General features: G+C 44.1%; 1 protein-coding gene across 1 annotated transcript in view; it reads right to left on the reverse strand.

Moving 5' to 3' along the window:
* Window positions 1-16,044, reverse strand: part of PCDH7 (protocadherin 7) — a 234,433-nt gene extending 218,389 nt beyond the window's left edge. The window contains 1 exon segment of the mRNA XM_054383140.1: window positions 12,859-16,044. Coding sequence (XP_054239115.1) covers window positions 12,859-16,044 — 3,186 coding nt within the window.
* Between the last annotated feature and the right edge of the window lie 344 nt (window positions 16,045-16,388).

A 16,388-nucleotide genomic window follows, 5' to 3' on the forward strand; every position in this document is an offset into this window, starting at 1 on the left:
TGATTTACCCCAGTGATGGATTCTTGGCCCACCTCTTTATCTTTACACTGGGAAAGTGTTGATGGTATCTTCATGCAGTCATCTGCATCTATGGTGTATGGTTAGTAAGCAGTTTGCAACTGATCCAGAGAGTATTCTGGGACCTTGACTCACACCAACTAGCCCACACAGCACCAAGCTGGAGTCAAGCACTACTTCCTACTGCAACCTGTCACATACATTCCTCTCATCTCTGAGCCCAGAAGCAGAACATGTAATTTTGCAGGTAAATACTGGTTTATACTGGCAACACTTTATCTCCTAAAGAATTCTAGTGTCCTAGAATTGTTTTGGTTGCAAAAGACCTCTAAGATCATTGAGTCCAACTGCCAACCATCTTAGGAGGAGAAGCTAAAGGGAAAAAAGTAAATTAAAAAAAAATCATGTCTATGATAGTTACTCTGAGGTTTTTCTTAATACCTTGGACATTAGAAGAAACTTTTTGACTGAAGGGTTTCTCAAAGACTGGAACAGGTTCCCCAGGGAAGAGATTGAACCCCCATCTCTGGAGGTGTTGAAAAGAGGCAGACGTGCTTAGGAACACAGTTTAGCACCAGACTTGGTAGAGTTAGAGAATGGTTGGACTCAGTTTTCAAGTTCTTTTCTAACAGAAAATGAATCTTGTGATTCTATCAACTTCTGACAACATGCTACTGGAAACCTTTCCTTTTCAGTTTTACCTTTTTTAACCATAAGAAAATGTGTCTGTAACAAAATCTGAAGCATTCTCTTCTTTTGTAAAAGTCTGTAATTTCAAACTCTGGAGTTTAAAGTCCTGCTGGAAAAATATTGCCTAGGATTAGAATATGAATTTCCAGATACTTAAAGTATTGGTAATGAGATTAATATTGGAGTAAGTGGACTTAAAGAATCATAAAAATCATAGAACAAGAGATGATTGGAAGGGACCTCTGGAGATCATAGAGTCTAACCCCTCTGCCAACCCAGGTCACACAGAAGCATGTCCAGATGGGTCTTGAAAGTCTCTAGAAAAGAAGATTCCACAGCCTCTCTGGGCAGCCTGCTCCAGGGCTCCAACACCCTCACAGCAAAGAAGTTTTTCCTCCTGTCGAGGTGGAAATTCCTGTGTTTCAGATTTTGTCCATTGCCTTTTGTCTTATCACAGGACTGCATAGAAAAGAGCCTGGCCCTTTCTTCTTGACACCCACCCTTCAGATATTTATAAACATTAATACGATCTCCTCTCAGCCTTCTCTTTTCTAGGTTAAACAGCCCTAGGTCTCAGATTTTCCTCATCAGACAGATGTTGCAGTCCCTTCATCATCCTCATGGCCACCTCTAGACACTCTGTAGTATATCCCTGTTCCTCTTGAACCTGGGAGCCCAGAACACTCCAGATGTAGTCCCACCAGGGCAGAGTGAGAGGAGACTTCAAGAAGGTTCTTTTCAGAAATGAAACACAGAGATGGTATCTCCAAACTGCACATATTTCAAATTAAAAAGGAAAGGCTAAAGATAGTAACTGTACTACTATTACAAAATGTCTCCATCTGATTTGATATTCATGTAGAGAAAAAAATCCATCATGTAGCAGGACAGGGAGAAAGATTTGCCCATGGGCAGCACCATTATCAGTACACAATTAGTGGTAGATCTCAGATACTAACCCTAGATCTCTTCTCATGGCAGTAATCTGTTTCCTAACTGATTGAAAGCCAAAAGCTCTTGATGAAACACTATTTATTTAGCCACAGAAAATTAAATGGAAGGGTAATAAAAAACAAACACAGCCATGCCCAGCATGACATAAAACAGTGCAGATCATCTTTTAATTGAGACATTTCAGTGAAGGATATAAAACTAAGAACTGAAATTTCATGTCACATGAGAAGCTCTTATGACAAGGTTGCTTTCTTTCAATTAAAAAAAAAAAAAAGGAAATACCTCACATTGTGCATGCTAAAAAGAAATCTTTTCTTGCTGTGAACTGCTATAAACCCATCACAAAGTATGAATTCTTAGTCCTTAAAGCTAAGTCTTTCAAATCCTTGGACTTATTTGATTTATTTATTTTTTCCCCTCTTTGCTAACAGATGGATTTGCTTTTATCCTTCGTAATTTGCATCAATAGTAGATCATGGAGTCTTATAAATACATAAAGCCTTTTTAGAAACATTTGATAGAGTGATGCTTTAGCCAGTTCCTTTCATTTTTCTGTGACATTAATTCTCCAGGAAGGCTTCTGTATAATTTGGAACGTTCAGTCACTTTATATATTAAATTAGGAACTAGTAAAGAAAATTACATCAATTTAGCATTCAAGGTTCCTAGATAGGTGCACTAATATTCAGCAGTAGGAAGCCGAAGATGAGTTTGCAATTTACTCAGTAGTGTCTGAAATGGTTAATCTGAGACTCATAGAACGGTAGAGGTTGGAAGGGATCTCAGGAGATGATCGAGTCCAATATCCCTGCCAGAGCAGGGTCACCCACAGCAGGTTGCACAGGATGATGTTTAGGTGGGTTTTGAATGACTCCAGAGGCGGTGACTCTACTACCTCTCTGGGTAACTTGGGCCAGTGTGCTCTATCACCCTCACAGCATCACAGTCTCACAGTATATCAGAGGCTGGAAGGGCCCTCAAGAGATCATCAGGTCCAACCCCCCTGCCAGAGCAGGATCACTTAGGGTAGTCTGCACAGGAATGCATCCAGGTGGGGTTGGAAAGTCCCCAGAGAAGGAGACTCCACAACCCCCCCGGGCAGCCCATTCCAGGGCTCTGTCACCCTCACTGGAAAGAAGTTTCTCCTGATGTTGAGGTGAAATCTTCTATGTTCAAGTTTGAACCTGTTGTTCTCTGTCTTATCATTGTGCCCCACCGAAAAGAGCCTGGCCCCCTCCATTTGACATCCACCTCTCAGATATTTATAGACATTGATCAGATCCCCTCTCAGGCTTCTGTTCTCAAGATTAAACAGCCCCAGGGATCTCAGTCTCTCTTCATAGGGGAGATTTTCAAGTCCCCTAATTATCCTTGTGGCTCTCCATTGGATTCTCTCCAGCAGGTCTCTGTCTCTCCTGAACTGGGGAGCCCAAAACTGGACACAGTATTCCAGGTATGGTCTCACCAGGGCAGAGTAGAGAGGTAGAAGAACTTCCCTGGACCTGCTGGACACACCTTTCTTGATACATCCCAGGATCCCACTGGCTCTCCTGGCCACAAGATCACATTGTTGTTTCATGGAGAACTTGCTGTCCACCAGCACTCCAACACACCCTCAAAGTAAAGTAGTTCCTCCTCAGGTTTGGATGGAACTTCTTATGTTCAGGGTTTTTTTGCCCATTACCTCTTGTCCTGGGCACCACTGAAAAATGACTGTTCCCATCCTCCTGAAGGCCACCTTTATCTCTTGCTAAGCATTAAGAAGATCTTCCCTCAGTCTTCTCTTCTGCAGGTTAAAAAGCCTCAGGTCCCTCAGGCTTTCTTCATAAGACATGTTCCAATTCCCTCATCATGTTTGCAAACCTTTGCTGTGCCTTCTCAAATTCCCTGTCCTGCTATTGATCTGAGGGATCCCAGAACTGGACACAATACTCTAGGTGTGACCTCACCAGGGCAGAGTAGAGGAGAACACACATCTGAACCTTGTTCTTAAGTTCTCATTGGAAATTTCATTTTCAACCATCACTACAACCAGAGTGCTGTCATTTCATTTAAATTGTTGTTTCTTTAAGTAAATCAAAAGATTGAGTGGTTGGGTTGTTGTTTGAGGTTTTTTTGTCTGACCTTCAGCTGCACTTACAGATGAGCGTCCCAGGAAACATCATACACCCATGTCCATGCAACTCTGTAGATGTATCTCCAAAACTTTATGGTGCCTAAAGTCAAACTGGGATTAATGTCTGAACAGCTTTCTGTTCACAAGACCTGGTCATCATGGAAGACTTCAACCATCCAGATATGTGTTGGAAGAAAAACACAGAAGGGCACCAGCAATATCAAAAGTTTCTGGAATGCATGGGTGACAATTTCCCCCTCCTGGTGGTAAAGGAACCCACAGGAAAAGTGCTATGCTGGATCTTGTCCTAACCATCAAGGAGGGGCTGGTGACAGATGTGAAACTTAAGGACAGACTTGGCTGCAGCAAACATGAAATGGTACATTTGAAGACCCTCAGAGCATCAGAGAGAGTGCAAAGCAAGCTCACTACTCTGGATTTCAAGAAGGCAGACCATCCTTGTCAGGGTTGTGTTTGGCAGTGTCATGGGATGAAGTTCAACAAGGCCAAGTTCAAGGTCCCACACCTGGGTCAGGGCTATCCCAAGCACAAATATAGGCTGGACATGGATTAGCTCAAGAAGAGTCTCAAGGAAAAGGACTTGGTGATGCCAGTCAATGAAAAACTCAACATGACCTAGCAATGCCTGCTAGCAGCCCAGAAGGAGACAGTGTCCTGGGCTGCATCAAAAGGAATGTGACCAGCAGGACAAGGGAGGTGATTCTGCCCCACTGCTCTGCTCTGCTCTGGTGAGACCCCACCTGGAATATTGCAACCAGTCCTGGGGCCCCCAGCATAAGAGGGACATGAAACTGTAGGACTTGACCCAAAGGATGGCCACAAAGATGATCAGAAGGCTGGAACACACCTGCCATGGGGACAGGCTGTGAGAGTTGGAGCTGTTCAGCCTGGAGAAGACAAGGCTCTGGGGAGACCTTGAAACCTAAACCATTCTATGACAGTCAAATCACAGCCTGGGTCACCAGGCAGATGTAGGCTGGATATTCAGAAGAAATTCTTCACAGTGAGGGTGGTGAGACACTGGAAAAGGCTGCCCAGGGAGTTTGTAGATGCCCCATCGCTAGAGGTGTTCAAGCAGCCTGGTCTAGCAGAAGCTGTCTCTGCACAAGACAGTGGGAGGGTTTGGAAATAAATGATCTTGAAGATCCCTTACAATCCAAACCATTTCATGATTCTATGACAGTCTCCATATTTTCTTTTCACTATTTTTTTTCAGTATAACACTGAAACAATTCTACATCAAGTTGTATTCATATTGTTGTGATAGAGGATTAGTCTCTGAGGACATGAAAAAAATCAATCCTGCCTTGAGTGGATTTGGTATCCATAAGAAACAGAAGCTACTTCTCCTATTTTACACTGTTCCAAGGCTCAGAAGTCCTTGACATAGATTCATAGAATGGTTTGGGCTGGAAGGGACCTCAAAGCTCATCTAGTTCCAGCCCCCCTCACATCTCTACATGGACAGACAGATAAATGATGGCAGCCCCTCCTGCTTCTCCCTGAGAAGTGCTGCCACTGAGAAAACATTTGGCACCTACCACAAAAGACAAACATTTCTTGGCCACAACCCCAGTCAAGAAACTCCTTTCCAGGGAGCTGCTGGAGGATTCTCCCTAATCATTCTGTGACCATGTAAAGCAGGAATTTCAATCCTGTCAGGTGACAAATATTTTGCTGCTTACAACGTGGTGCCATAAAGAATCGGTTCAGAGAAGGCTGGGAGATAAAATTATCTCTGCATTTTTAGCAGATGGAATCACTCTTTCTGTATTCAAGCTCAACCACATCCTCTGTGAGCGATTTTCATCATGTCAGCTACTGCCTGCCTTCTCTACCTAGTCTTAAAAAAAAAAAAAAAAAAGAAAAAAAAACAACAAGAAAACAGTTTTGCATTATTCACAGATTTATGGAATGGTGTGGGTTAGGAAGGACCTCGAAGGTCATCTAGTTCCAGCCTCCCTGGCTTTGGCAGGGACACTCTCCCCTAGAAAGGGTTGCTCAAGGCCTCTACCTATAACTTGACTTTATTAGTAGATAATAAAAGACTCTAGATCAAATCCTTTAACAGATACTGATTTTATTGCAAATGGCATTCTTGGAGCATTAAGGAGAGGCAACATTTCTTGGGACCGCTCTTTTTGTCAGTGGTGCCCAGTGACAGGACAAGTGGTAAAGACCACAAACTTGAACGTGAGAAGTTCCATCTAAACCTGACAAGAAACTTCTTGAACTTAAAGGTGACAGACCCAACATTTAACCTTGTTGAATTTAGTACAATTGGTCTTGGCCCATCAACCTGTCCTGTCCAGATCTTTCTGTAGGGGTTTTGTATCCTCAAGCAAGACTTGATATTGAGGGATCAGCTAAAAGAAATGAAGATAAAGTATTTTTAGTAACAGTGCTTTAAATGTTCTCCTTCTACTGGTCCATGCAGTGTACACCACTAGAGTAACTTGAATTCCACAGCCCATGTTGCCAACACATTCTACATTAAACTGCCCAGTCAATAAACTTCACATACAGCCATATGATGCTCAGAGTTTTAGTTTAAAAAAAAAAAAATATATTAAAAAAATGGAAATTCTGCAAATTTATAAAGAAAAATAATAAAAATGGAAACTTCTTTTTATTATTATGGATCGTAGCTATTGGTCTCTATTTTTATTGTTGTTTTCATTATTCATAAAATTAATGTATAGTATTAATTAAAACTTTTTTTTTCTTCAAGATGGATAGTAGCTGTTGGTCTATATTTTTGTTGCTTTAATTATTGATTAAAATATATAATATACTCAAAAAAAGCTTACAATGTGATAATAGACTACCTACTTAGACAGACTATCTACTAGAGACAATCTCCTCCTCTAGGAGAGAAAAATCAGGGCTGAAAAATGCAGAAATACCACTTCCTGAATGCACAGGGAGATGAAAACACCTAAAAGAAAATCATAATTTTCTGAAAAATGGAGAAATGGAGAACGTAAATTGCATAAGACATTTGACAGGGAGCATAAGACTGGAGGAAAAATAAAAAAGGAAATTGTTTTGCAGCTTTAAGTTTCTAAGTACCTGTTGGAAGCAGATTTGCTTAGGAAAAGTAAGAAATATGCCTCCTCAATGCTCTGCTGAATTGGTTGTATGTCTGCATCACTGTTTCTTGTATAAATGGTCAAAGAAAATTATTTTTTTTTGTGTAAAACTAATTTGGTAAGTTTTATGTCTCAAAGCAGCCCAGCAGATCACCAGCTCCACAATCCTTCCAAACTCCTCCACCACCACTACACAACCCTAAAAGAAAAGAAGGAAAATGCTTACAGGAAAATGTGCCTGAACCTGTAGGACATATTTCCCCAAGGCATGACTCACAGCTGGTCAAACAAGCAAATACTCCCAAATACTAGAAAACAAGGCAACTAAATATTTGTCATAAAATAAAGAAAAAGAAACTCCAGAACTACTTAAAAATACACAGCTACAGTGCAGAGACTGACACAGCAACAGTGAAGCTGCTACCTACAGCTGTAACCCAGGTTCATATTGGTATGTACAACACCAGCGAGCTGTCTGAGTTGATAAATCAGGCTCTAGCCTGTTAAAGATGTTTCTTGCCTATAATAGTGCAGTTCTTTACTTATTCAGAGCATGAATCCTCCTTTACTCAGATCTTGTCCCTTTTGGCTCTGCACATCTCCTGGGAGCACAGAGTGATTCAGTGGTAACTTAGTCATTTGCACCCTGTACAAGAGGATTTTTTACTGAGGAGGAAAGAAAAAGAAAATAAAAGCCACACTTATCAGCAGAAAATTTTCTGTTAAATAAAGATAATTAAAGCATCAACAATCCATCTATTTCACGTTTAATTAGCCCCTCTTTCATTTGTTCCTGAAGGTCAAATGGGAGTCACTTAAAAAAAGTGAAGTGTTTAACGTGATGCAAATGAAGAGCAGGAAGTTAAAACGTGCTTTTGTGTACTTTGCACCAAAGAGGATCCAATGGAGGAAAGAAGTTGCCAATGCAAATGCTTATATTTAATGAAAATGCTCCCTTTTTTTCCCTTTACATTGCACATGATGCTACCACCAGGTTTGTATTTAATGGGTGCCACAACCATGTAGGTATTTACCTGGTGCCCCACTACACTGGTATTTAGCACGCTGGTGCCTACCACGCTGTAATTTTTATCAGTATTCTGCAGTATATTTGCTTTGATGGAAATTGTGAAAAACTTTATTCTTTGTGATTAGAAAAAAAAAAGCAGAATCTTTGAGATAAGCCTCTGTGTCTGTACATAAGCAAGAATAAAATATAATGATGCTTTCCTGCATGGAAAACACTTACTGGTTGAATCTGGGCTCCTATTAAAGCTGTTGATTACAAGTCGATAGGAATAAGAAAACTGACCCATTCAACTTAGAGATACAACTCACATTTGATAAGCAACTCCTCAAAATGCTTCTGCGTTGACTGATTAATGTTGGAAATGTTAGGAAATAAATCCATTGTCCAATAAATTCCTTCAAATATCAATTTGCATGCGTTTCACTTTCATTGAAATAGGACTTGAGAGAAAATGCATCTAGTTTTAAGCAACATGTCCGTATACCCTGGGCTGACAAACAGTTTTCTTCACTGAACAGAACATTTCCAATGAAGCAAAAGTCATAGGGACAATTCCTGAAGGATTGCAGAACTGTCCAGGAAGCAAATATCCCAGAGCAAAGGAACAGTGCTGCTCATAAATTCCTCTATTGCTTCTGCTAATCCTGATGATGGTGACCCATGTCTCTTAAAAACAGTTAAAAAAACAACCAAAATCCAACACCACCACAACTGCAGAGGTTTAAGAGGTTGATAATCAGTGCTTGTGGAGTGGAGCAAGGAAAAAAGAAACCAAGAAAATATGATGGCCAAAAACCAGGAACTTAAAAACAGGGTTTAAGACACTGGTTTTGTATTAGTGATCAAATTTCAGTGGAAGAAACTTGCTTAATACCACTATTTAGCACCATGAAACACAGTGGAGAAAACACTACATGTTATAAAGAGGTACCTGTAACTAACTTGAAAAATTAACCAATTAGTTAGAATTAAAATCTGTGTTTGGAATTTGGACTGAAGGTGCAACCCTCCAAGCTGCAGAGTGATTCCTCTTAGGCACTGAGCTTCCCTTATCTTTGTCATCAGTTGTATCCAGGATCCACACAGGCAACCTGCAGCACCTGGAGGGCTCAGATTTTAAATCTGTGATCGAGGAAAACACTTGATTAAAATCATCTTTATTCAGCAAAACACTTCTGTAGAGCTTTAACTTTGGGTAAATGATTAGGGCCTCTGGAAAGTAAAGAGATTTAAACATTCGCTTGCTATTAGTGATTTAAATATTTGTTTGCTATTAAGTGTTTATATCTGTGCTTTAATAGGAGAAACTGCTCAACTGGTATTAAAAGGATACTTCAGGGTGATACCACGCTGAATAAGACAGGAAGAGTCAAATTTGTAGATGCTCTGACACTGAAATGTCACAAGTCTAGAGAATATAGAATTTAAACTTCATAGAAAGCACAAGATGTCACAAAGGAGGAGAGTTACAAATTGCTTGTAGTTCCCTCCCACTCCCCACACTCTCCCCCCCATACAGTACTGTATCAAACAAGATGTATTTGAGAACCCACATAAAAAATTCAGTGTTTTGCCCTCAAAGGGGAAGTATCAAATAATCTGAGCGAAGCCACTCTCACTCACTAGGTTACACCAGGCGACCACGTAAGTAGAGACTTTGCTTCCTGACTGCTATATGGTAGATATACCAAAGTATCAATTACCAATTCTAATTACACTAATGGGAAATTAGCACTGCTCTCGTCTCCAGTAATTTCAAGCAGGTGAATTCTGCTGTGTCCACTTATTTGTTCTAAAACTTTAATACACCTACTAGGATCACTGTAGAACAAAAGGAACTCGTGAATGAGTAAATAAAGGCAACTTTAGAGATTGCAACCAGCCTCCCCATCATGGTCACATCACTGTACCACTGGTACTATTCCACATAGAGAGCTGAGCTGTGAAACAACCTGCTCCACACCACTTCAGAACTCTTTTAACTGCAACCATTTCATGTTTTGCCCTAAAAGAAACATGCTCCCCATGGCTAAAAATCTCCTTGTGTTTTGCCTGATAAAACAACAAACCCTCTACTGTCAGCATCTGAGATGGGCAAAAGTCTACATATTGTTTATGTCATTAAATCTTAATTAATTTATCATTTTAATCTCTCCAAAAAGCGTGATCATAACTCTATGTCAATCAGCAGCAAGCTGAGAAAGTGCTGGGAGGAAAGCAAGAACAGAAGTTTAGTGCCTGGGTAGTATCCCCTCTAAAGTCAATTATTCAGCTCTGCTTTTACTTTTTTTTTTCTTCTTTGACACTTGTTTTAAATTTAGTATGTGCTTTGCTAGGGTGCAAATATTGAAAACTGAAAAGATAAAGCATTAAAATGTTGTTTATTAATTAACTCAGGTTAACTAACCTTCACAAGAAACTAAACATTTAGCAGAGGAAAAATACAGATACTTAAAATTTGGGGTTGTCCCAAACTAGATAAATAATGAAGCAATTCAACAATGTACTCCTTGCACTTTGTTGCAAGAATGTAATAAAGCCATTTTCTGCTGCTCAGAAACCTTCTAATGCACTGTAGATCAAAATATATATACCCTTGAAAAGTATCAAGCAACTCAGTATTTCTATAATATGGTCTTAAATGGTTTTTTTTTTTTTTTTTATCAGGCAAAGTAGTCATTTGTGTAGTGGAATCCTTTGCCCTTCCTGCACTTAGCATACAATTTGTGCTTTTATACTGAAAATAAATCACTCTTTGGGCAGCTTACAGTTCATATGAATTGCAGCAGCAAGGAAGTAGTAGGACATAGTCAGTACATATTTCACTAGTCCTTTGTTGCAACAGCCTTCACTAAACCACCACCCCCTACTATGTGCTTAACAAGCTTTAGTAGATGGAATCTTAGGAACTTCCTTAGTGCTTTTTATTTGACACAGACCACCTGCAAGCTGAAATTAATGAAACAGATCATGCCCAAAATCTGCTGTATCAGATGTTCCAGAAACCTGCAATACTTCTCAAAAAAACTACACATAAATACTAGCAGGGAGTAAGACTGAGTGGCTCACACAGTTAATTTTCCTTTACAGTATTGTAGCACTGCTCAGTGTTTTAACAACACTGTAGCACTACTTAGTATTTTACCAGTATTGTAGCACTGCTTAGTGTTTTCTACAGTGCTATGTAGTACTGAATTTACTATTTTCTATACTACTAGATAATATTTTAGTACTATTCAACCCTAAAGTAGTACTATTTAGTGTTAAAATTATTATGCTTACTATTTTGCCACCACTGTAGCACTGCTTAGTATTTTCTATGGGGTTATAATTTAGTATTTTTTATGGAACTATATAGTGGTTTACTACTACTTAGTACTAAAATTTAGTACTATTTTACCATTATTTCAGCACTACTGACTATTGTAATAAAACACTGCTTAGTATTTTCTATAGTACTATGTAGTGTTTTGTAGCATTTTAGTACTATTTAGGATTTTACACTGTTACAACTCCTAAATTTATTTAGATCTCTCCAAGCAGAATGCAACCTACAACACCTTGCAAAACTTAACTGTAGGAATCCAGCAGAGGTTTCAAAGTATAGATAACATCACAGCCTAACACATTTTCATGTAAAGAAGTTAGAAAAGAAGCGTTTTTGTCAAACTGGTTAAAATTACCCTGTTCCAGGCTTGACTCTGTTTGCATAAATCATTATTAACTTATCTCTAGGTTCTTGTATCTGAATAGATCTTCAAAATATTATCTCACATGGAAAGATGTCATGGAAATCACCAGGTGCTAATTCATCTTGTTATCACCCAAAGATATTCTTTCTCCCACAAAAAAAATCCAAACACCAAAGTGACCTCTGTTCAGGCTACACAGGTGTCTTATAAAATAAACCAAACAAACACTGCCACTTTCAAGTTTGATTCTTCTCTCTGTTACCCCTCTTGGATTTCAAGGGCCACCACAACCAGTTTATGAGGCTCTGGTGTGGTCAAAACTGATCTGGCCAAATCAGTCACTTTGTGACTCTAGTCCTAGAGGCACACATGCACACACACTCCCTCCAGAGATATGCAGCAGCTGGGATGGCTAATTAGGGCCTCTCAGCTTAAATTAATTAATTTCAGCTGATAGACAAGGCGAGGGAGGGGAGGAGAACGGGATGGGGGAGGAAACAATGACAATATAGTGAGGGTGGGATTCTAAGCTTGTTGAGCAAGGTGTGTTCAGAGTAACTGCTGCACTGAGTGCAGCCTTTGTGGTGCAACCTAGACTGTAAAGAATCTTTGGAGATCATTGAAACATTTGGGTCCTAATGAATTATTTGGTAATTGCAACCCTTAAGACTTCAGCACAGCTGCAAGTTCTCTCTTGGACAGAGCTCTAGGAAGCTGCAGACAGGCAACAAATCCCCCACCCAAAAAAACCTCTGCCCACCCATGAGAAAATTCTCAGCCTGGAGCTCACCATCTCTAAGGTTGGGAAAGCCTCAGCCATGGGAAGTGGGACCAGGGGAAAGGCAAGAACATAAGGAGGACATGGATTTGCCTTATAGTGGTTCCTGACACCCCCCCTCAACCTCTATGATTGGCCTGATGGAGGACAGGTAGCTGACAGAGGCATCTCGGTTACCTTGGGCTGGCCACCAAGTCCACAGATGGGTCTGAAAAGTGGAGGGAATGTTAAAAATGATGCTAATCATAAAATTCAAGATCTCTGACTCTCCTTCCTGTGTGATGAGTGGACACCTGAGTATGGACACCTGCCTGCCTGTGGGGTGGGGGGGAGGAGAACCAGGAAGAAAAAACAGGCTGAAGGGATGATGGAACCTGACAGTTGTGTCTGAAGTGAGGGGAGGCTGGCATCACTCCTCTACCTCATGCAGGGTGTGTTGGGAGCCCGAAGGGACGCAGGGCTCTTACCTGCTTGCTGTACTTGCTGCTGGCCTGGCAGCTGTACTCGGAGCAGTGATCCGACCCGATGGAGATGTTGTCCCCGGTGCCCACAAAGGTGTTGGCCGGGGGAAGGTCCTGTACAGCCTGGTGTTTTTTGCTGGCAGTGGGAGACTGAGGATGCAGCTGAACTGTGGGCAGCGGCGAGCTGGACTTGTAGTGCCTGGCCAGGTCAGGGCTACCTGGACCACCATTGACTGAGCGGTATCTCCCCATACCAGGGCTGTCTGAGAGCTTCTCGTTGACACTGTCATAGCGTTGCCCATTGGGCTTGGAAGCCTCAACGGTGACAATGCTGCTGTAGAGGGGTTGCTTGCCTTTCTTGCCTTTCTTGTCCTTCTTGGGCTTCTTGGCCTTGTCATGCTGCTGTGGAGTGAAGAAATCCTCATGGTCCTTCTTGCCGGCCTCGTAGCCATGTTTGCCCTTAGAGCGGCAGTAGCGGGCCATGACCACCACCAGGATGAGAAGGATGACGGTCATGATGCCAGCCACCACGCCAATGACTATACTAAGCCTCTGCTTGCTCAGCTCGTAGCTGGGGTCACCAGCAATGTCCTGGGCCAGAGGTGTGTGGAGGCTGCGGGCCACCTGGCTTTCCACCACAGTGGCATTGGACAGGCTCTCATTGACGAAGACATGGAGCAGGGCAGTGGTGGACTGTGGTGGCTGCCCACTGTCATTCACCTGCACCACAAGGCGGTGCAGACCGTAGTGCTTGGGGGCCAACTTGCCCACCAGTGACACCACACCACTGGCTGGGTCAATCTCAAAGAGTTTGAAGGGGTTACCCCCAACGATGCTGTAGTTGAGGTCAGCATTGAGACCAGTGTCAGCGTCAGTGGCCACCACTGTGGCCACCACAGTGCGCATGTTGCTGGAGGGTGGCAGCACGGTGTAGGAGCTGTTGCTGGGGAAAGTGACTGTGGGTGCATTGTCATTCTCATCCATTACAAAAAGGGACACAGTGGCAGTGGCAGAGCGTGGTGGCTCACCTCCATCCACTGCCTTCACCTTAAAAGTGTAGCTGGTCTGCTGTTCCCGATCAAAGGAGACAGTGGAAAAAATGGTTCCTGTGTCATTCTCAATGGAGAAGATGCCAGCTGCCTGGTCGTGGTCACCAGGCTGGATCGACAGGCTGAGCTCGGCATTGCGACCCTTGTCAAAGTCCATCACAGTCACCATGCCCACGGGGCTGTTGGGCTGCAGGTTCTCCTTCACATAGAAAGTGAACACGTCCTGCATGAAGCGTGGCTCATTGTCATTGCGATCGGCCACACGCACCACCACCGTAGTGGAGCCCTGCAGCGAGGGGATCCCCTTATCCCGGGCTGTCACCTGGAACTCATAGGTGTCACGTTGCTCCCGGTCCAGCACCGCCTGCACCGACACATCCCCAGAGTCAGGATCGATGCTGAAGATGCCTCCTGGTGCCTCTGAGGACAGGGGTGAGGCCTCCAGGGAGTAAGTGATCTCGGCATTCTTACCACTGTCCGCATCTGTGGCAACCACTGTGGCCACCCTCTCACCGGGTACGTTGTTCTCAGGGAAGGAGACCTCCAGCACAGCCTGGCTGAACATAGGAGGGTTATCATTAGTATCCCCAACCCGCACCAGCAAGGAGTTGTTGCTGGACAAGCTGGGGCTGCCTGAGTCCACAGCCACAATCACCACGTTGTAGTCACGGACAGCTTCATAGTCCAAAGGGGCTGAGGTGTGGAGGAAATACTTGCGCTTGTTCTGGGGCTCCCCTTCACCCTCGCTGGCAGGCTTGAGCTGGAAGGGCACATCCCCCACCACAGTGCAGGTCACCACACCATTTTCCCCTTGGTCCCGGTCTGACACCTGCACGAGGGCAATGGGGGTGTCCACCAGCACATCCTCAGCCACACTGGCCACTCCATCCCGCAAAGGGATGCGCCCGATTTTCCGGATGTCGATGGTGGGCACGTTGTCGTTCTCATCACGGATGTTCAACACCACCGTGGCCTTGTCTGTTTTAGGGGGCTGGCCCCGGTCTCGAGCCATGACGGTGAAGCGCAACTGATTCACCTCTTCCCGGTCGATGCGGTGCAAGACACTGAGCCAGCCCGAGGTCTCATCCAGCCGCAGCAGACGCCTGACGGACTCGGTGGCTGCCCCAAAGACATACTCGATCTGCCCATTCACTCCAACGTCCAGGTCGGTGGCTCGAAGCTGCAAGATGGGGGTGCCAGGGCTGCTGTTCTCTGCCAAGTCTGCCTCATAGATGCTCTTCTCGAAGCGGGGGCTGTTGTCGTTCACGTCGGTGATCAGCACCCTCAGGATAGCCTGGGAGGAGCGGGCAGGTTCTCCTCCATCCCGTACTCGTAGGCTGAGCTCATAGGAGTCCCGTTGCTCCCGGTCCAACGGGCCTTTAACGATCAGCTGGGGCTGTTTCTCCCCATCCAAGGTATCGGCCACCTGCAGCTCGAATACACTGCTGCGAGCCGCTGCCTCCGCCTCCGCCCGCCTCTTGCTGCTATCAGAGCCCCCCGAGGCCACCGAGCCTACCGAGCTTCCCCCTCCTCCTCCACCACCGCCTCCCCCTCTCCGACCACCATCCCCACCGGGCTCCTGCAGCAGCTCGTAGCGCTCTATGCCGTTGCGCCCGAAGTCCCTGTCGGTAGCGGTGGGGAGAAGGTAGAGTGTCCCCACTGGGCGATTCTCCTCTACGGTAAGAGTAAGGACAGGGGATGGGAAAGTCGGGGTGTTGTCATTGATGTCCAAAATAATGACCCGACCTTCAAAGAGGTCCACCCAGCTCTGCGAAGGGCCGATGACCGACACCTCGAAGTCCAAGAAACACTCATTCTCGTCGAAGATCATCTGGCACTGCGGCAGCTTCTCGCGGTCGATGCGCCGCTCCGTGGTGCTCAGCTCCCCGGTCATGTTATCGATCTTCAGATAGTCAGAACCCGACTCCAGGCTGAATGTCACCTCCCCAGAGCCAGTCACTATTCCCAAGTCAGCAGCCACATTCCCGATACGGATATCGGCAGGTCCCTCCTCTGCCAACCGGTACCTCAAGAGCTGTTTAGCCGCTGCTAGGTTGACCCAAAGCGGTGGAGGCAGGAGGAGCAAAAAGCAGCAGCAGCAGCAGCAATGCACAAAGCCAAGGAGCGTCTGCATCTTCTTCATCTTCCTCGCACCGAAAGACCCCTCCTAACCCCACCTTCTCCTCCTCACTCTCACCTGCCCCCCCAATAAACTCCGGATGATCAGGTCTACAATCCTTCTCTTGCTGGAAAGTTATTGTCTACTGGCTTGGTGCAGCTGGTGGGCAGAACCCCCACCACCACCACCTTGCTGCTGGTGCTTCCTTCACTGCCTCCCAGTCGCGATATGCTCACAGTTCCCGGGACAGTGTGTTTTGCTTTTTTAAAGATTCACCTCGGGAAGATAGGACGGGATTTTTCCTCCTCCCCCTTCTCCTCCTCCTCCACCTCCTCCTCCTCCTCCTCTCTGGTTTTACTGTAATCACT

Source organism: Indicator indicator, chromosome 8 (genome assembly GCF_027791375.1).
Source record: "Indicator indicator isolate 239-I01 chromosome 8, UM_Iind_1.1, whole genome shotgun sequence".
In the NCBI taxonomy this organism is placed as follows: domain Eukaryota; kingdom Metazoa; phylum Chordata; class Aves; order Piciformes; family Indicatoridae; genus Indicator; species Indicator indicator.